This window comes from Physeter macrocephalus, chromosome 11, assembly GCF_002837175.3.
Source record: "Physeter macrocephalus isolate SW-GA chromosome 11, ASM283717v5, whole genome shotgun sequence".
Classification (NCBI taxonomy): Eukaryota; Metazoa; Chordata; class Mammalia; order Artiodactyla; family Physeteridae; genus Physeter; species Physeter macrocephalus.
This window is the reverse complement of record NC_041224.1, coordinates 54,228,369-54,250,330: the sequence shown is the minus strand read 5'-3', so window position 1 is coordinate 54,250,330 and position 21,962 is coordinate 54,228,369. Positions and strand designations below refer to the sequence as shown.

The 21,962-nt window shown below is 43.8% G+C and overlaps 1 protein-coding gene across 6 annotated transcripts in view; it reads left to right on the top strand.

The window, feature by feature from the left end:
• The window catches only part of RORA (RAR related orphan receptor A), a 741,859-nt gene that overhangs the window by 121,175 nt on the left and 598,722 nt on the right, over positions 1 to 21,962 (top strand). For 5 of the 6 annotated variants that reach the window (XM_055088011.1, XM_055088012.1, XM_055088015.1 and 2 more), the window contains one exon: positions 8,487 to 8,567. The exons of the other annotated variant lie outside the window; for it this stretch is intronic. In XM_055088011.1, coding sequence (XP_054943986.1) covers positions 8,487 to 8,567 — 81 coding nt within the window. The remainder of the gene's footprint in view (positions 1 to 8,486; positions 8,568 to 21,962) is intronic. 6 annotated transcript variants of the gene reach the window in all.

Below are 21,962 nucleotides of genomic sequence, written 5' to 3'. Positions count from 1 at the left end.
TCTCACCCTTCTCCACCCTACCCAAGTAGCTTTCCTCTCTGCCAGCACAGAACGTCTCCAGGCATTTCAAAAAATAAAGGTCTCTTGTCGCCTCTGCGGTGAGCCCGATTTTCAGTCTCCGCAGCTCATGACTCCCCCATCAAGGAAGCCCCTTCATTGATAACTTCTTGGCTTTTTGGCCCGTGGGTGGTCCTTGCGGAATAATTACTGCATCATTCAGTTCTGTAGTCCACATTCCTCTTGTGGTGCTGAAATTGCTTCTTCCTTCCCAAGGTTCTTGGGGGCCAGCTTGTCCCCCAAACCACGTGGCACCTGAACCAAGTAGCTTTTCTCTTCCTGTCACACTTCTCTCGGGAGGCTGACTCTCTGAGACTGGTACCCTGTGAGGGAAAACAAGCCCATGTAGCAATGCCATCTCTCTCTAATAAAGAGAAACCTCACTTTGCTCTGTAGCCACAAAAATGTGCTCTTGGCTTTGTTGGAGGGTGTCTGTTTTGGAAATTCCATGGTCAGAACCAGCAGAGCCGTGGCAGGAGGCCGTGTGGTGTGGTATGTCCAGGATCAAGTGTCCTGTCTTTTGAGTCACAGCCAGGCTCCCTTTAAAGCCAGTGGTTTGCTGAGAGATCTTGTGTGGGTTTTTATTTTAAATGGCGCCCTTGAATGTGGCTCGTAATGTGCATTTCGTTGGAATATCCATTACAAAGGCTTCATGGTGGAGCACCTCCCAGTAAGAGGGGCAAAATTAAAAGACTTGAAAGGCAACTCCTTCCTGCACTCTGGAGATATGAAAGGGAGCAGTGTCTTCACCGAGCCAGACCCAAGATTCCAAACCTGTGGGCGCTGGATCCCCATGGACCTCAGAGTCTTCACTAGGGATGTGGGAATCCGTACACCTCTCACCACCAGACAGTACCTACCTACTCATTGCACACACATCTTCTTTGCTATTCTTTTGGAAATAAATGTAGATGGTCTTGGGATTTATAAATACTTAAAGCGCTGCTAAATAATTTATGAGAGTTTTCAATTAATGGGCTAAAATGATAACGATGTGGGAGTTTACATAATATTTTGATGTCATAAAGGAGTCCTCAACTCACCCCCTCTGGGAAAAGAGCCAATGTACAGAGACCCTGGGGGTTGTCTGTGGCCATGTCCCTGTGGACAAACATTGGCCAAGACTGTTAAGTCAGAAGGGGTAACTTGGGCTGCCTGCTGTGGCAAGAGCAAGGTGTAGGGCTAGCTGTCCTCACAGAAAAGCCATTTATTTACATAACCAGCTTCATCCCCGGAGGGCTTACAGACCAGCAGCTTGTTCAACCCTTTTTCAGGTGTAGCCTTCTACAGAATTTTCCCTGGAGGAATCACCGGGTAAGGTCTTTCAGGCAACAGAGGTACTTGTTAACGCCCAATTTTTTTACTCACAGCAAGAACCATTTTAGTAAATATGGATGTAGTGAAGAAATTGGAGAACCAGCCCTAACAGCAGGGCATTTTTTTTTTTTTTTGCTGAAGATCATATTAATAGAATTGCCCCCCTCCTTATGGAACAGATGCTGATGGGAGTAAATTATCTAGTCTTTTTCCCCACCGTTTTTCTTAAAGCTGAAACTTACCTGAGCACTAAATGAGTTTGGAAATACATGCCAGCCATGCAATAAAGCTGAAATTTCAGGCCTTTGTCGCTTTCTCCGGAGTTCACTTGGGTTTTGGGGAGAGGGAAGTGGTGACATTGAAGAGACAGCACAGTGACATCAGTCTCCAGGCGTTTCAAAAAATAAAGGTCTCTTGTCGCCTCTGCGGTGAGCCCGATTTTCAGTCTCCGCAGTTAAGTTTAAACCTAGAGCTGTGTTGGCCGCAATAAGAACTTTGTGGAGTGACATTTCTGTTTTAAGGGCTTCTGTGGAGACCGTATTGCTGGCGTAGGAATTTAGCTTCGTGGGGCAGGAAACGGTTTCAGGCCCTGGTGAGTAATGTTTCCCTATTTCAGATGGAAAAACATTGAAAATCATGATTTTGGCCCTTCAAGAACAGCTATTCGTGGCTACGATGGTTAGCTCTGTCTCTAGTTTTGCTTTGGCAACGATGGCCAATGTACCACAATAACAGGGACTTTGATTTTATGGCGCTTGACATTTTAAAAGTTGCCGAAGTGTCTCACAAATTGGTAAGCGGACCAGACCGAATACACCTTCTTCTGTGGAGGGTCTCGAGAAAAGGTGGAGGTGTTACACGTGTGTGTGTATATGTATATATATGTGTGTATATTTTAATATTATAAATTATATTTATGTATTTTAAATATGATTAGTATTTTAATATTATATAATATATTTTAAAGCAGGCTCAAGAATTCCCTAGGTAGACATTTTAAGGCCCTGTCTGCAAAAAGTGAACTTGGGAATGTCTACAGCCACCATAGGTACCTGGTTTAGGAAGAGCTGACTGTGTTGGTTCAGCCCAGTTTTTCCACGCCTCCCTCCGCCCCCCCACCCCGCCGCCAGAGGACTGTGACCTAGGGCCACAGGAGTAACTTGGTCATTTTCACAGTATTGTTTTGTTGTGCCCAAAGAATGGGCTTTGTGGAAGCAAAGAGCCTCCCATAGGATTTTTATGCTCCTCTAAATTTCACCCTCAAATCTACGTGAAGGGTTATAAAGGCTTACTCTCCATTTCTGTACTTTTCCTGCCCCAGACAGGGAATGACCATCTTGGGGACGCGTGTGCTCCCTCGTGAGCACACGCTCTGAAGAGTTCACAGTGGCGTCATCTGTGTCTCTACTGGGCCCGTTCCTCAGCTACCTGTTGAATCCAGTGGCCTCAACCTCCCACACGTGGCAGAAGCCGTGCATAGAGGGCGCTTGATAAATTAGTTGAGTTGAATGAATGAGTAAATGAAGGCACAACAAATATTAGCTGAATGAATGAACTGACTGTGCAGAGCATATTTAAAACTCATAATCCTCAGGAAGAGTTTGCTTCATGGCATATGCCAAAGGGATTATAATTTTTTTTTATCTTTGCCTCTTATAAAATTCACTCATATGCATTGCATATTAAGACTCATTCTTTTTCCTTAGTTTTTAAAATTTTCCATCTCTGATAGCTAAATGAAGATAAGGTTTATGCTTTCACCAGAATATGGACATACTTGATAATATCCTGAGAAACAAGACATAGATGAGAATCTTAGTAGAACACTTACCTTGTGCCTTAGTGACAGAATTTCTGAGTTTAATGAGTGCTAATTAGAGAGTAGAAGGAAGATATTTTATATATATGTGTGTGTGTGTGTGTAACAAACTTGACATGAATAGTCACAACTCAAGAACCATAATTGAATTAACAGGGTAAAAGTTTATTTTGTGGTATTGTCTTCATTCACCAAGTCATTGTTGACTAGAAAGAAAATCTCCCTCCTGAGGTTTCCTTCCTCCTTGAGGAATGCACTCTGGTAATTTTCAGAGATGTGCAAAGGAGCCAGTGTACCAGCTAGCAGGGCTGCTCTCCAGAAATCTCTGCTTCCATCTCAAAAGAAGAGAGACCCAACTCAATCTCTTCTATTAACTACTTAAAGAAAGTTCTGAGGTTGAGGATGAGCTCATATACATTCTACTCAAGAAATTACATACTGCTACTGTTCCTTACCTTAAAAAAAAAAAAAATCAAGGCCCGGCAAATTATTAACTACTTAAAGAAAGTTCTGAGGTTGAGGATGAGCTCATATACATTCTACTCAAGAAATTACATACTGCTACTGTTCCTTACCTTAAAAAAAAAAAAAAATCAAGACCGGCAAATCATTCAGCTTTCTTCATTTCTAGCCACCTCTAGTCTCACCTCGCCACAGACTCTTCAAGCCCACAGCGCTCTCTCCTTCCTTCAGGGCCCACGCTGCACAGTCATTCCGTCCAGTAACGTTTATGGAGGTTTCCCGTATGTGAAGGCAAGACACACAGAAGCAAATAACTACACACATGTGGTTGACAGTCTGTTGCACAAGTAATTTCAGGAATAATGCCTCTGTAGAAAGGAGGTACAGGGTGCAAAGAGGATGGAGACCATAGGGTGGACACTGGCCCACCTGGAGGATGGGTTGGTCAGGGAAGGGTGCCCCAGAGAAATGACAATGAACCTCAGACATGTAGGGTGGGTGGAAATTAACCAAGGGAAGTATTAGGGAATGAACATTCCAGGACTTAGAGAGGATTCTGTTCTCTAACCGTCAGCCCTACCAACACATGGGATTATAAAATTATAAAATTAGTAAGTTACTACTCACTAATCACCTCAGTTGCAGGTTTCCTATTTTCCCATAGGAAATAAATAAATATCAAAGAATGAAGTAAATAAAGCCACTCACATTAATATAAGTGTATATTAATACTTACTATGTGACAGGCACTGTGTGCAACAACCCTCTTAGTTAGGTACTATAATCGTTCCCATTTATAGATGGAGAAACTGAGGCCTGGGCAGTTAGATAACATGCCCAAGGTCCCATAGCAAATGAGTGATAGAGTCAGGATGTGAAAGCTGGGCAGTCTTTTTCAGAGTTCATGCTTTTAACAGCTGCTCTGTTCTGTGTGTGCTGTAGGCAAAAAACATCTCGTGTTTCTTTTTAGGTTTGTAGTTTCTAATGCAGTGCTAAGTAAATCAACCCCCAACAAACGCTTACCATTTAATCAGGTTAGATTTAGTTATCCCATTGCCAAGGGGTCCTTATTTAATTGAAAACAAGACGGACTGGAGAAGCGCTTGCTGATTGAAGCACGTATTAGCGTAGGCAGTGAGGTATCGAGAGATTGAAACCTCCTGGTTTCACATCACGACTTGGCCACTTCACCTAATACTAGAACAAACTTTGTGGCATTTTTGTGAGAACTTTCTTTCATTCCTCAAATATTCGTTGGGTAACTGCAATATGCTACCCACTGTTCTAAAGTACTGAGAATTCAACAGTAAACCAACCCTGCCCTTGTGGACCGTTCATACTGATCACCTAATGACGTGTCATGTCTGACTGGTTATCTGTTTTATTATTTGGTGCTTCTGTTTAATGCTTTTTACAGGCAGTAGTGGTACATTCCTAGTTTTTTGATAAGACACGTCAAATGAGAGGGCAAAACTGGGTTTATAGATGTTGATGGTAAATTGGATCATACAAGATGATGATGGTGGTTCTTTGGAGGTCTTCATCGTGATCACTGTTGAATTCATCATACAACGGTTGGCCTCAGTTTTTAAGATAGCCGAAGTGTTCTCTTTGGGCTTTAGACTAGCATTTTGATACTATGCATTTTATTAGTAACATTTTGGTGGTAACAGAGGTCTACCCGCTTTTTCTGTAAATAGCCAGATAGTGAACATTTTAAGATTTGTGGGCAGTGGGGTCTTTGTTACAACTCTGTCCATCGCTGTAGCAAGAAAACAGTCATAATATGTGAACAAATGAGCATAGCTGTGTTCCAAGAAAGCTTATTTATAAAAGAAGTTATTCAGCCCGTACATCATAGTTTGACAACCTCTGTTCCAGAAGGAAGTAAAAATTGTTAGTGATAGCATCGTGGATGGCATTAGTTTTTTAAAAGAAAAGAAAATGTGAACTGACATACAAAATAACATCGACTTACGTCAAATTCACAAGATACTCCTTAGATACTTTTAAGTTTGGATTCGACTCTTGATGGTTTATTTCTTACTTTGCCTGACCTTCTTTCTTGATTGGTTTAAGACCAAGACCAGTATAAGGAAGATGTTTCAAAAACCCGGAAAGGACATCTTTCCTGGAATAGAACCAGAGTTAAACTGTCCCAGGGGATTTATGTTGCGTATAAGGAAGAATTTTCATCAGTGAAGACTTTGCAATAGATTGAAATAGATTACTGAGGTGGGTTATTGCTGAAAAGGCTTTCCCTTCTCTAGACATTTAAAATTCTAGATAGGGCCCACTCTGGCAGCTAGTCAACACAATTATTAATCACTCAGTGATGAAAAATCTGACTTTCTCCTTATCTTACCTGAGATGGTGAGTTCCTGATCTGGCCAGAAGGCTGATGGTGGATGAACTTAATGGATTGTATGTTCTCCCTGGGCTTGGGTGATGAACTTTATAACATTAGCAAACTAAGATGAAGTCTCACTAAAGTATAGTAAGGGAGAGGAAGCCACTCTGAAACAGAGTAAAGGAAGCATTTTCTAATGACTTTCATGAAATGAAATTTTATTCAAGAGGCCGAAAGTGCCACAGGGTAATGGGACCATGACCCGAAGACACCTATGTTAGATAAAAGCAAACTTAATTAACATGTCAATAGTTTGTAGATCTTAGGTGCTTCCAAAGTGCTGGAGGGTGTTTGACAACTTTTTTCTTCCCTATAGCTCTTTTGCTTTCTGTTTGAAGAACTGTCTTAAACAAAGAGAACCCCTGTTCCAATCTATTTTGGTCTCAAGGATGTCTGATTTAATATAATTTTCTCACGTTCCTACCAACTTGCCCAAGGTGAGGAATAATTTATTTTGTTAGAGCAAAAGAACAAAGAACTTTTGGGGAAATGGAGAATAGTGGACTTCTGAACATATTGGCAAAACTGCCACTTACCATTTTTAAACCTCTATATTCTTATGGTCTTACTTGCATTTGGAGGCCTTTGTGAATTTTTTCAAATAGGCAGTCATGCAAAAATAGCTCGTGCTCTATCACCGGTCTCCTGTGTGTTTAGATTTGGTTGATGGGTGTATTAGGAACAAGCAGAGCAGAGGTGATTCCATCCCATTGGATACGGCTTACTTCAGCGATTTTGGAAGCAGTGAAATACACGCCCACTTGAGAAATAAATGTAGCCAGGGCCAAGGTGGGCAGATGCTGGCTGTTCAGTGACCATGCTTAGAAGATGTGTGTAGGAGGGGAGCAAGGCTTCCAAGAAGACTCAGTACCTTCTTCTGGGATTATTAAGACTTAAATGAGTCTGAGGAAGGGACCCGGCACATAGCTCCTTTTCCGTAAAGGTGATTTTCCATCCTTACCCCATCTTTCTGCTTTTAGTTGCTCTTAGGAAGACTTACTTTGATTCAAACAAAAAACGCATTTGTTTTAAATCCACTGCAGAAGAATCAAGGTCCCATGGCTTGCTAGAGTTCATCACCAGATGGGAAAAATATATACTGAAAAATAGTGAAATGAGAGTTACGGAATAAAAGATGACTGTGTTTGTTAGCACAGGCCCTGACGATATTAAGTGAGTAGTAAAATTGATAATTCAAAATATAAAAAATTTTTAAAAGTGGGGCATAGGGGAAGATGGAACTGGTCCAGAATGGTTAAGGAAGGCTTCATGGGGGAAGTGTGATTTGACCAAAGCCTTGCTGGGTGAGCAGGATTTGGATGAATCGGGAGGAAGGGGGTCACGGGTGGTGAGAGTTGAGCTGTGGAAAAGCAGACATGTATTGTTCTTTTTCACCTATTGACTGGGGACTTCCCTGGTGGCGCAGTGGTTAAGAATCTGCCTGCCAATGCAGGGGACATGGGTTTGAGCCTTGGTCTGGGAAGATCCCACATGCCATGGAGCAACTAAGCCCGTGCGTCACAGCTACTGAGCTTGCATGCCACAACTGCTGAAGCCCGTGAGCCTAGAGCCCATGCTCCGCAGCAAGAGAAGCCACCGCAATGAGAAGCTCGTGCACCACGATGAAGAGTGGCCCCCGCTCACTGCAAGTAGAGAAAGCCCGCGCGCAGCAACGAAGACCCAACGAAGCCAAACATATGTATATACATACATACATACATACATACATACATAAGTAGAAGCAGTGGGATAATATATTATAAAAAAACTATTGACTGGTGTTTGCTAGGACTTAACAGACGCTTATGAAATGAATAAATTATCCTTTTGATTTGTTTTCTCCTTTGGGTGTAGCCTATTCCACCCCACTTAGACCTGATTTCCATACTGTCTCACATGATCAAGGCAATTGTCTGTCTGGCTACACTGTTGGTGTACACTGTTGGCTACACTTGTGGGAAAGGCCCATGTTGAGTATTTCTGCCTCTGCTAGAGTTGAGCGTGGAGCAGATGCTGCCTGAACACTCCTCCTCAATGAACAAGATGGCCAAAAACAAAGTGTGCTGAGCCTTGATAGAAGCTAGGATTTTGCTGGGCACTTTGGGACGGACAGCACACCTACCTCTAGGGTCTGCATGACCGCCATGGAAATGAGCCCATATACCTATGATGAGGGTCTCCGTGCCAGCTAGGGAAAATAACCCTTGATTGTCCTGGAAACAGATTTTGTGTATGAACTTGACCCATGCTGCTTCTACAATATGTCTACTTTTAGGCATATGGACTTTGGTTTATGATGGTCTAACCTAAAGAATGGAAGTGTTTTCTTCACATGGTATAAGGGGGCTGATAGTTACCTAGTATTTACTATGTGCCAGGAAATGTGCTGAGTGCTTGAAAAATGTCGTTTATCTCTCACAGTGGCCTGTGGATATGGCATGTCCTGTTTTATAAGAGAGAAGTTCAGGGCATTGAAGTGGCATGGCCAAGGTCACACAAAAAGTAAGTAGCGAAGGCTGAATTTCAATCCAGGATTCTGATACAGAGTGACGCTCTTCCCACTGTGTTAAACTGCCTCCTATGTAACTGTTTTTATGTAATACATTTTTATGGGTTGACTAGGTTTGAATAGGCGGGGGTGGGGGTGGGGGGAAGAGACTGATTCAGTTGAGGTGTAATGAACTTGGTAGGAGAAGAAAGTACATTCAAGGGATTGATAAGAAATCATCTTGAATTCCTACAAGTTGGTGAGATTACTAAGGGTTCCGAAAAACTTCAGACTTCATGAAATGTCATGGGAGCTACTGGAAAATTTTTAACTAGAGGAATGACATGACAAAATAATGAATTAAACACTTGTTCAGAGGGGAGGGTGGGATGAAATGGGAGATTAGGTTTGACATAAATACGCTACCATGTGTAAAACAGACAGCTAGTGGGAACCTGCTGTAGAGCTCAGGGAGCTCAGCTCGGTGCTCTGTGATGACCTAGATGGGTGAAATGGAGTTGGAGTGGGGAGGGAGGTCCAAGAGGGAGGGGATATAGGGATACATACAGCTGATTCACTTCGTTGTACAGCAGAAACTAACACAACACCGTAAAGCAATTATACTCCAATAAAAAAAAAAACACTTATTGAACACATACTATGTGCCCAGTTCCGTGTTAGAGCAAATTGTACATTGTTCCTGCTCTCGTGGAACTTTTATTCTGGTGGGGTAGATAGAGTTTATTTAAATATTCTCATAAATACCACGTATAGTTTCCAGCTGTGGAACATGCTTTAAAATAAATGTTTAAGAGCTATGAGAGGGTAAATGTGAGGCCTTCCCTAGTCTGAGGAAATGACTTTTGAGTTAAGACCCAAAGGGATGAGAAAGGGTTAAGTAAGTGAGAAGAGGGCCCCACGCAGAGGACTAGGCTATGCAAAGACCCTGGGGCAGATGGAACTTGACCTATTTGAAAAATTGAGGAGGCAGCCTTCTGTGGGGGCCGAGTATGATGAAGAGGAGAGTGGGGTAAGATATGGATGGAGAGGTAAACAAGACCTAAGTCTTGTCAGAACCCTACAGACAATTGGAAGGTGTCAGTCTCTATGCGGTAAGGTGGTTATATGCTCCGAAGGTGGCAGTGGGTGATGAGCAAGAAGATGGAGGACGAAGATAAAGGTGAAAGCTGCTAGTGACTGGGCCCTGATACTTCCTCTGTTTCCAAAGAGAAGGCTGAACACTGAGGCGCCATCCTCCTGTTGTGTTTGCAAGCTGTTGACACAACCTGGAAAGGTTAAGAGTTTTCAACAGACTTGTCAGAGTTTGTGTTCTGTGGAAACTGACAGAGCCTACAGGCTGAGGGGCTAATTTTAATAGAAGTAACCGAGGTGGGTTTGTTAATTTTCTGCCTTCCCTCGATGACCTGTCTCCCTAGCGTGAAGGTGCTTTGATGTGACTAGAGCAGAAGGATATTTTGTGCTTAGCCAACTGTGAGAGGAATGCCGGTTTTGCAGTGGAGAAGCGCAGGAAGGTGACAGGTAAGTGGTGAGAAAGGGGGTGGGGGTGGGGCGATGAGAACAGGTGTGGCTTTTCCCACCTTCCCAAATGCAGCCTTGTTCATCTGAGATGCATCTTTCCTCCAGCACAGAATCCACTTTTATGAACTCGGGGTGTTCAGAGTTTTAAGGAAATTAAACAACTTGGTGAATTATTTTGTAACTGGCGTAGTGTGAACAACATGGGAGGGGAAGAAATTCTCTTTTCCTTCCTCTGATTCATTGAAGTTGTTATTGTTCCCCTTTGGTTCCATAAAACTTGTGGTGCTTGCAGAGGGCTTTTTAGGTCCAAGTCTGAGGGCACATTCTGGCTGTGTCAATGGATGGGATGGGGGATGGCCTCTCCCCAGCATGCAAATGATCTTGGTGTTGCCTTTGTCCAGTTCTTTGCTGGCCGCAGTGTCTGGGATCTGTTCTGGGGGGTGAGTTGCCAGGACAGTGTGAATGCCGTGGGAATTAGAATCGATCCCTGAGCCGTCTGTGCCCACTGCCTTGGGGTCTGTGAGCTCTCCCTGCAGTGGCACACAGTCTCTTTATGGGGGACAGAGCCGGACACCCAGGAAGGTATGGGTTAGTGCCTTGGTGGTCCTTTTTGTAATCCTGGTATCTGTGGTGGTGTTTGTGTTGCAGAGTCAGCTGGATATGGGGGAGGACTCTGTTTCTGAGTGTCCCAGCAGCCCTGTGAGGGCTTGGAGAAAGCCCTCAACCTGTGGTTGACATAATATGAGGGGAAGTCATTACTCTCTCAGCCTTCAATTTACGAGGATGGGGGTGGGGTGGGCACATAGGGCCCCTCCCCTCCCCCGCGGCCAAGTTCACATCCAGTTAACGCTCAATGATCAGGCAGCTGATGACCCATGCAGTCATGATTCTGGCTCCCCACTCAATGCCCCCTGATGCTCAGTGCCAGTCCTCCCTGCCAAGTGACTCGGCCCTGCCCCCAAGGGGACTGAAGCTCATGTTCCGCTGTGCCTCCCCGTGGTTAGCCAGCACACTGCTTAATCCTCCTCGTCCTCCCACTCTAGAACGTCCTGTCTCCAGTTAGCCACCTAAAATCAGCGCAAGAACTTAGGGGCGAGGAAGATGTGAGGGTGTTTGAATAGAAACATCTCTTACATAGATATCTTTCTGCCAAGCATATAGTAGGCATTCAATAATCTTTGTCTAGCTTGAACCCCACTGGACGTTCAAAATTAAGAGACATTACAAGTCAGAGATCCCATTGATTCTGAGATAGAGGAATTGGGGGGGGTCGTCTCGCTGGGGCTTTGAGAAGTATCTGGTGGTCCCTCTTAGGAAAGCACCCAGTTTTTTAACTGGAGGAATCTGATTTTGTAAAATACCGTCACGGAGGGAAAAGAGTAGTCCAGCAAGGAAATGTTGAGAGAGGACTGTTTGATATTAACAGAAGAGAAAGTGGGGGCATCTTTCAGAGTAGGAGGTGGCGCTGGAGAAGAGCAGGTTGGGGGACTGTAAAGATGAAGCAGTGGGGCATGTGGATGCAGGAGCGCAGCCAGGAAGTGGTGGGTGCACAGCAGAAGAATTTGGATCAGTCCCCCAGCAAGAAAACAAAACCGTGCTTTTGACAGTAGGGGCCATATGAAAGGGAAACTGGATATCAAAGGATGTTTTAAGAAGAGGCTTGGACGTCAGGGGAAAGGAGCAGCCGCTAAAAGCTTGGGGGGGGCCAGAGGTCCTCCACTGTAGCCCTGACCGTGTGGGCAGCCAAGGCCAGAACTCACAGTGGGAAGCAGGGCTTTTATTTTATTTTAAAGGAAGGATGTTTACAGGCCACTCAAGGAAGAGGAGAGATTAGGTTTCACTGTCCCTGTGACATTGTGTAGTCAGTCATTGGCAGCCCTGGGCGTGTCAAGTTGGTAGGGCTGAGGAAGGGGCTCCTTACGTGTAAACCCCAAGGCAAGTGTTGACAAGGATGAGCCCAGCCACTTCCTTCTGTGGGACCAGGACCTGGACCAGGGTATGGGAGGGACCTTGTGATGAGGACTGGGAGAAATGTATGTGGAGCTCGTGCAGAACTAGGATCCAGGGGGACAAGCTGGGGCTTGCTACCGTGCATTCCAACAAACGTATCCCAGGTGTGTGCTTGGAGGATGGTTTGGGACTTGGGCCTACTGCCGTTGGCCCTGGAGGTCTAGGTTAGCTTTGAGAGTGAATACACCCACAGACACACCCTGTCTACTTCACCCCCATATCGAATCCATCCCCCGGGGCCTTGAAAGTTACTTCCAACATTCATACCAAACCCCCCTACCGTCCCTACTCTGCACTTCCAGGGCCCTCGGGCCAGTCTCCGACTTGTTGCTCTTATTCCCCACCTTTCCCTCCACCAAGAGAGAGCAGGGAGAGTGTTCTTTTTGAAATGCAGGCCTGGTTCTGTTCCTCTCCTGCTTGGAAGGCTTCCTTTTAACCTGAGGACAAAATTAAAAACCCTTCAACAGGTTTACAAAAGCCTTGCATGGATTTTGTTTTGTAATTTCAAAGGAAGGCTATTTACTCGGGAAAAAGGAGGGGGGAATAGATTTTCACAATCACTCCTGCTTCACCTTCCTCTTGCTAAATTCTAGTCACGTTGACCTATCGGTTTCTTGAATGCGTCAAGCTTTTTCCACCTCAGGGCCTTTGCACATGTTGTTCCCAATGCTTAGAAAACTTAATCTTTCTCCATTTTCCCTCCTCTCTCCCCCTGCTGCAAACCTACTCATCTTCCAGTCTCAGAATAAATACTATCCTTTCCTCAGTGTCTCGTGGTTTCTTCCTACCCCTACATACCCTTACTTTTCCTTCATGTGTTTTGTCACAGTTTGCAGTTGGGTATTATTTGTGTGATCGTTTGTTCAGTGTCTTTCTTCTCCATTAACTGTCAACATCCTAAGAGCAGGGGCCATACCTGTTTCGTTCATCTCAGTGTCTCCTGTGCACTTTCAATATTGATTACATGGAAGAATGAATGATTGAATACACTATAGCAGGTTGCTCTGTCCCTCTTGGTGCTTCAGTGTAGATAAATTTAAGCAGTTATTACCTATTTGTTCATTCTACAAACATTTAATGAGTGGTGAGTATGTGCAAGCCAAGAAGAAGGCATATTTCCTTTTTCAAGGGGTTTCTGATGGAATTGACCGTCTTATAATAAGCTAACATTCCACACGGTAGAAGTGTTCTAGTCAAGTTACAGACAAGGTGGCCTGAGTGCAGTCTCTTGTGCTGGTCTTCCAGGTAGGTTATTAAGTATAATTTCTGAAATTAAAGCTGGTAAGAATCAATGTACCAGGAAAGTGATTAACCATTTCCAAATCTCAACAGACAGATATTAACCTAAACTGTAAGGAGCGTAAGATAAGCTGTGATCTATTTAATTGTAACATGAGGGCACGTGTTGGTGAGAGATAATGTGGAGGCTGATAAGGAATAATTGAGAACCAGAGCCGGAGAAGAGCAGTCGTGTGCCATAGCCGCTCACCCTCTGGGGGAGTGGAGACTCTCACTCCAAACCAACGTCCGCTCTCTGGATACTGGTGGCCCTGCCACGGAGAAGGGCAAGCTATTCTGCTGCTTTCACATGGAACCCCAGTTCCACCAGCTTTTCAAAATGCTATTTCCAATTGCGAGACATTTAAAAATTGACCACTCATAACTAGGTGTGGTGGGGAGAGGAAAGGGGCGACTTCTGGCTCTTTTGAATTATGCCTGTGATTTAGGGTGATTGACCGCATTATTGGATTGAGTATATTAAACATATTTCCTCCTTTATAAATTATGTATGACAAGAAATAATAGTACTGAATCCAAGTCGATCATTTCTAGAACTCTCTTCACTAACTCTAGAAAATGACCTTTACATAATTACTCCGAGAGTATCCCACAAGTGGGTTCCCTTCACCTAAGGGTAGAAGGGTTTGAATTTTTTTTTCCTGACTTGATGAGTATTTCATGATAAACCAGTTCTGGCCCATTAACTTCATTTCTCAAAACACAGGTTTTCAGAGTGTTTCCTAAAGGAGTTGCCACTAAAAATGGAATGAATTGAACTTGCTGGAAATAAAGATCTGAACATGGTATACAAACTTGATGAAAATAAGTTTTTTGGATTTTTTTTCTTTTGGCAGGGGGTGTGTGTGTTTTAGTTTTGAAGTAGTAACATTTTAATAAATAGCAACCAACATGTGTCTGATTAACAACAGCCTCATATCCGAGAATTATTAAGGATGCCTGTGAAGTATGAGTCCACGTCCCTCATTCTCCTTGAATCTTCCCTAATTTATCTAGAAAATTAAACAAGGGAGATAATGTTCCAAGAAAGCCCTCCCCTCTCCTGCGGGGGAGGAGGACAAGATAGACTGTCCTTTTGGAGGTAATTGAATGAATACACTATAGCAGGTTGGTCTGTCCCTGTTGATGCTTCCCTGTAGATAAATTTAAGCAGTTATTACCTATTAAATTTGTTCATTCTACACACATTTAATAAGCGGTGAGTATGTGCAAGCCAAGAAGAAGGCATATTTCCTGTATATGTAGATAGATTGATGCAAAACGAATTTGCCCAAATCTGCCTGTGCAGGAAAGTTGGGAACCAGAAGCACATCAGCACATCAGCACATCGTGGAATTCCATATCGTTAAGGTGTGGCCTCTCATTCAAGGAACGTCTGCAACGCCTACTCCAATCTGAGTAAATAGGCAGAGGAGCTCCAGTGGTGCAGTCAGTTAGTGTGAGGTACTTATATGAGTAAATAAGCAGGTAGGAATTGTCAGTGGGGTGCACCATAATTAGGTGTGTTCTTGAGATTTTTAGAATGATTCTTTCAAACCTTTTTAAAATTGACAATGTATGAAAGATAAATTTTACCCACAGATGTTTCATCTAATTGCCTCTTCTAGGTAAAGAATGGCCCCATTTCTTGATCCGTCTGATGATGACTTTTCATTTTCTGCTATAAACTAACCTAATTTGCAAATGAAAAATTTCACTGAAGCATACATAGCCTGCAAGGGAATTACAGCCCTGCACCTTTGGAAGGGTTTGTTCGGTAGAACACGTGATTGCATTTTAAACAAAAGAATTATGATCTTAATTCACAGTTAAAATAACAATTGCTCCTAAGTGATACTTATTATTTTAAAAAGTTTAGACATTCCAGTAACAGTAATCAAGAGGAGTTATGTTTGCTTTAAAGCAACGCAAATGAGGAGTAATTGTCAAAACTTGCTTAGTATTTCCTGACTGTACTGGGAGGGAGGTTTTCCTCCAATTTTACCACATTCGCTTGTTGATACATTTCGCTGATGGTCTTTCTAGATAATCAGAGACTAGAAGCCCTCACGGGCTTGGTATCAAGGATAAGAGTAGTAATTCTCTCCCAGGCCCAACGTATCAGCTGGGGTTTAGTAGAAGCAAATAGAATTTAAACCAGGCACAGGACTCGGGTTTGAAGCTTAATTCCTACAGTGACTGACTCTGGTTGCTCAGAAGGTTGTTTGCCTTGAGTATCAGTTTTCTAAATTGTGAAGTAAGAATTAAAATGCAGGGGCGAACTGAGATGATCCTGTGTTCAAGAGCTACAACAGTACCCTGGGAATGAAAGCTGATAGTGTATCAGGCTTAATATTTGTTACAGTTCCTTGTGGTTTAGGGCAGGTGAAGTGATTTATAGCCCAGATAGAGCTATTTGAAATGAAACAATATATATATCCAGGTGAGCTATATAAGGGAAGCTTCTACGTTTGTCAGTCCTTTTCTACTCTAGTTTAGAACTTCATTTTTATCCATTTATTCCAGAGATGCTTTTTGAGCTCCTACTGTGTGCTAGGCACTGAGGATAAAATTGTCAACAAGACAGAGGCCCTGCTCTGATGGTGTTTATCCTCCAGGGAAGCATCAGTGGAAAGTCCTGGAGGCTGGATGAGCTTGGGGAGCAGGGTGGCCGCACTCAGGGCGGGAAAGAGGAGGAAGCTGGAACTGAGGTCAGAGAAGAAAGTGAGTTGGGGACACGTGGGCCTGGTAATTTGGGGGAGAGGGTGTGGATTATATTTCAGGTATGTGGCAACTCCTTGCATTTACTTTGCTTGCAGAAAGTCCTTTAAAGTAGGGATATTTAGCTGGAAGTCCAAAGTTCCAGGACAGCAAGGCAGCAGGACAAGGCAGACACCTCTCTAATTTACCCGTCTCTTGCTGGTCAGTCTGACCTGCCTTTCTGGACCCTGTTCCCATCTCGCTCTTTCCCAGGATCTTCCAGCGTCTTCCTGTTAGAACCATTCCCCCTCCTGTTTGCTTTTTCCTTGGTGTAGTTCTCATATTCTGCCTTGTTTGAAAGGCCTGGTGTTGGTCTCTCCTGGTAGTGGAGGAGCCTTGAGATGCTGGGCCCTGTATCACTCACTTTTTCTTTTGCATCCCTTGCCGTGCACATGTGCCTTCCACATGTAACAACCCAGTAAATATCTACTGAGTTGAAATAAATATGCATATCAGGCTAGCAGGGGCTAGTTTTCCAAAGCATTGTTTGTGCCAGAGAGAAGCTGATCTGAGAGCCCTATGGAAAATGTCCTGAGCGCCCACAACATGGTTTCATTATTTTATTTGTCTTTACATTTTAAGGAACTTGATGGGTCCATAGTAAACTGTTTCATTTATGAGATGGATTTAATTGCGAGGATTGTTAACCTGGATACTTCTATTAAATTCCACTTACAGAATGGATAAACAACAAGGTCTTACTGTATAGCACAGGGAACTATACTCAGTATCCTGTAGTGAAGCATAATGGAAAAGAATATGAAAAAGAAAATATATATGTATAAGTGAACCACTTTGTTGTACACTAGAAACTAACACAAATTATAAATCAACTATATTTCAATTTAAAAAATCAACTTAAATTTTGAAATTCTTTTTAAAATTTTTCAAAAATTAAAAAAATTATCCATTAAAAAAATTCCAAACATAATACATATTTATAAAAATTCAAACATTAAGAAAATGCATAAGGTGAAAAAATGAAAATCAACCTCTGATTTCCCCACTATCACCCCATGGTAATTACGGCTAAGAATTCCTTGTTTATTTTTCCATTATTTTTCACCTGCTATTCCATTTCCCTTCGGCCGTGTCAGTACATACAGACCTGCCTCTATCAGTAGACTCTTTATCAGTGATTGCAGAGTCTTCCCTAATGTGGGCATATTATTTACACTTTATCCTGTTGAGGGCTGTTTAGATTGTTGCCAGTTTCTTGCTATTACAGTGAACTCTTCACACATCTGACTGTGCCATTCAAATGATTTATTTTGCTGAGTCAAACTATGAGCGCATTCTCCATTTTTTTTTTCAACGTATGTTTTTCGACTACCTGCTGTGTGTCTGACAGTTTACTTCCATAGTTTCCAGACCATGCAAAGATAAATTATACATTGCCTGTGCTGTCAAGAAACTCACTGCCTGGTGGAGAGAGCTGGCTCTCCATAAGTAATTGTACACGGTGAATGGGAGCTCAGCTAGAGGGACACATGAGGTGTGTGGTTCCCTAGAGGGAAAACAGTCAGACCTGCTAGTGTGTGTCAGGAAAGGCTTTGCCAAAGAGGGGCTGGGCTTTTAAATCAGGTGAGGGGGTGGTGGTCTGGAGAAGGGCATTTTAGGACAAAGAAAAGCACCAGGAAGGGTGCAGCTGGGATGGAGGATGTTGGGGGGAAGGGGGAAGAGGAGAAGGTGGGGTTGAAGGGGTGGCCCAGGACCAAATTGCAGTGGCCGATACTCTTACGTTAAGGGGTTTGGAAGGAACCTCTGAGCCAGAAAGAGTTTGGAGTTTTTCATGAGCTTCTTTTTCACTCCACTGCATTCAATGCAAGTATGCAAGAGGTTGCTGCATATTCAAATCCATATCTTTTAGTAAAGAGTTCCCTGCTATTTCAAAGAAGCCTTGCCAGTAAGCCAGTTCAGGAGTAGAGTTGCTCTTACAGTGGACAGTGCTTTTCAGCAGGAGAGCCCCTGGGTTCTGGTAACCCTGCCATCTTCCTTGCTATCTCCCCACTCCCGCCCTCCTCTCCATTTGAGTGGAGTCTGTGTGCAGAGGGGACGAGCATCTTCTCTGGATCCTGCACATAAATGGATGGGACTGGTCCCTAAGGATGTCAGCCTGGCGATCTTTAGAGTGTGAAATCCATTTAGAAAAGGATTGGGAGAAGAAAATCAGAAAGAATGGGGAAAGACTGTTTAGATGGGGTGGTTTATACAGTTAGAGGCTTTAATTTTTATTTCCTGGAAAGGGTTTGCAGGAAAGACATGAAAGGTAAATTCTCCTGTGAAGTGCTTATAGAATTGCCACTCCATCAGTAGGGAAACCGCAGACCAGGGCAGAAGTACTGTGAATTTAAAGCAACCTTGGATTAAATTCCTCAGGTAAGCCTGCTAGTCATGTCTCCCCAGTGCATATTTATCCAGATGTCCTTTGGGGATGGGACAGGACTGATTTTTAATGACTCTGAACCGCCTTCCCTGGGCACCCAGAGGCTGCATTTTGCTGACTCTGGAAGCTCTTTGTGTGAGCTCCACACACAAAGGAAGATGGGGCTCTGGCCGCCTCTTTGGAAGCCTGCCCTTGTCAGTTTCTCCATCTCTGAAATGGGGATTATAACCTCTCTCATAGGGCCTTCGTTGTAACAGGTAACGTGGTGGGGCTCTTTTGTTAAGAAAAATAAAGATTTATGGTATTAAAATATGCATGTCTAAAATAGCTTTCAGTGCTATTTGGCTGTCTTTGCCCGAATTTCACTATGTCTGTAAGTGAGATTCAGCATTTTCTGGTGGGCTGTGAATTGCAGCGACTAAATGAGCTTGTCAGTCTCTGCTAAAGAACAAAATGTCCTTGGATTTACCCCACACTGCATTGCATTGCGTGCATTTACTGGAGTGGCTAGATATGGGATGTACCCAATTCCAATTTTTCCCTTGAAAGCTGCAGCTCCCTCCATAAGGGACACGGGCGTACACCGCCATTGTGCCCCAGAGTCGCATAGAAACCTCAGGAGCCTTCAGATCTGGCTCTGCCGCTGTCTTCCCCCACGTGGGTGTGTGCCTGGGTGAGGTGCTGCCCGCAGGGCCTTCAGTTTCTCATCTGCAAAAATCCCAGCTCCCGGACTCATCAAGAGGAAACAACCTTGTGCTGTTCTCACTTTTCCCACGTGTGGATGAATTTGGGGAGTTTTTCTTTGTGGCCCATGATTCATAATTCCAAACCCACTGGTGGTTCTACAGTAAGCAGCAGGAAGTCCAATCCGGTTGCCTTTGGGGTACATCTTGTCATTGTGAGGACGTGGGTCTCTGGTGGGAAAGCTGGGCCAGTTGGGAAGTCTCCCTGACTTGGGGAGAGGACTTCGTGTCCCAGGAGACTCCAGGGTGGGTTCATTCAGGGCCTCTGGGCTGCCTCCAGGGGTGAGGAGGGGACAGAAAATAATGCACCGTGGTGTCCCCCAGCCCCTACTAGGCCACCTCGAACAAGCATTCTTATTTTATATCTGATTTCCCTGCTTGTTATTACCTATGATTTTAAGGAAAGGGTTCTGCTGCTTTAAAAAAAAAAAAAGTGTTTAAAACCTCTAGCGTATGTACTCTGTGATTTCGTATCCTTGCACAACCTTGGAGCTGTCTTATCTCATTCTCCCTGAAATTGGAAAATGCATTTGTCACTGGGGCCCAGCCCCCAGACTGAGTTGATATTTACAAAGTTGCCAGGATTCCTCAAATGGGTAGCCACTGACCTTGTTTAGTTGTATCAAAGTCTTTTGGTTTTATATGTGGCTTATTTTAAAATCATTAGTACATGTTATTAAAAGCTCTTTATTTCTAGAAAATAAGCCTTTTAAGAGGTATTGCCTTTTAAAAAAACCTGCTTTTAAAAGTGTCTTTTTGGTAAACAAATCCCTATTATTAGTGTCTAAAAATTTAGTTTCTGGAAACTGCTTCCTATGATGATCTCTGCACGTCCCAGTCTTCCCTGCCCTTCAGGCCGTGTACAGTGTTCTCCTACATGGCCATTCTAGCTTCTCCCTGGTGGGGCCAGCTCACTCCCACTCTCTAGACCACTGGAAACATTTTTCATAAACAAGGATCTGACAGTGACTCCATGATGTTTGAGGCACTGCTGGACCCTCAAGAATCAAGGCTGCTGACAAAAAAAAAAAAAGAGCGCTTAAGGAGATATAGTGCCTGCTCCCTGGAATTCTCTTTTCTGCCTGATGAAATGTGGGCTCACCTTTCAATAGCCAGCTCAGATAACACCTCTAGTGAATTCATCTTCACTTTTGCAAAGGAGCTCCTCTTTCTCGTCCCTTAGACACTTTGCACACATATCCATTCTTGGTCTTCTGCATCAGGGCTATTGTAGTTAGTTGTCTGTTGGGTGCACTACACCCCTGAAAGGGCAGCAAGTGAGTTATATTTTTCAGGGTATCCCCAGCAACTAGTCCAGCCCTGGATACCTACTAGTTGTTCAAAGGATATCCCCATTTCTTCCCGATCTTTCCTATCTAAGCTGGAAATAACTTATCGCTCCCCTTTATGACATGTATCTTTTTCCACTTTTAAAAGTTATTTATATAGCTGTTTTCTGTTTCCTACTAAAATGTAAGCTCCTAGAGTGCTGGTCTCTTGTCTGATGCATCATTGTCTTCCTGATAGAGCCACAAGAATAAGATGTGCTTGGTGCATTTGTGGACCTTATCACATCTTGTTGGAGAAGACCTGGTGCCATTGCTGAGGAGCTCCCTTTTTGAGAATGTGAGCTGCGTTCCTGGTCTGCCCTCTAGCCAGTGGATCGTCACCTAGATGGGGCTGAGGAAAGTTTGGGCTCTGTACCGCCATCTATTTAAATAGGCCAGACAACGAAGCATCTGCTACATGGGTTCTGCTTGTTTATACCTTGTAGACATTTGATAAATTAGAGTGAGTGAGACGAAAATATCACTCTGAGGTCAATTTGACGGTCTAGATCTTCCTTCCTGTGACTGGAACGTGAATCTCTGCCGCCTAAATCTGTAGGTTTTTTTAGGGGCAGGAATTCTCAGTATTCTGAGATCTCCTTGGAAGCCATGGAAATCTCAGCATTTTTGTTCACTCACCTAAAGGAGGAGTCCCCCTTTCTCAAGAGGAATGGATGCCTCTTCATCCTCTGTCCTTAGGAGAAAAAGCTGGGTCTTTCCAATGAGTATCGCACCTTGACCTGCCAAGTTCATCAGCATGAGGGTCTCTCCTGGGCTCAAGTCCTACAGGTGAGGCATAGCCCTGGGCCATGTGGAGCCTTGGTGAAGATCTCAGGGCATCGTGTGCCTCGTAGGACTTGGCAATGGAAACAGGGACATTAGTAGCTCTCCCCCGAAGTAATCTCTGTTCTCTGTGGGTCCATAAGTGTGGTGGACACTGTTTCACTTTCATTCAGCACTTTCCCTGCTCAGATCCCGTTTCATGGAGCTCTGGACCTCTGTTGACTGTAAGTGATGGATGATGGCACATAGACTACTTCTAGAACTCGTGGGGCAAGAGAATGACTGTGCCTTGCTCCTTCCTCCCCTTCTCAGTTTGTTAGCTTCAGACATGGCTGTCAAGTTATTGGTCATGATGAGGACAGCTTTGTGACAGCCACCACCTCCCAGGGTTTGATGTGAAACATGCTTTTCCTCAAGAAGAGCTGCAACCCCCCACATCCAGGTGACCCTTCCTGCTTGCTGTTTCCCCACCTGCAGTCACCACCCTAGCAAGGAATGTATCACGAATGGGTCACTCTCAAATGGTTTTCTGCAGCTCCTCACTGTCCAAGGGGACCTCTGAGTACGAGGATGAAAAAACCA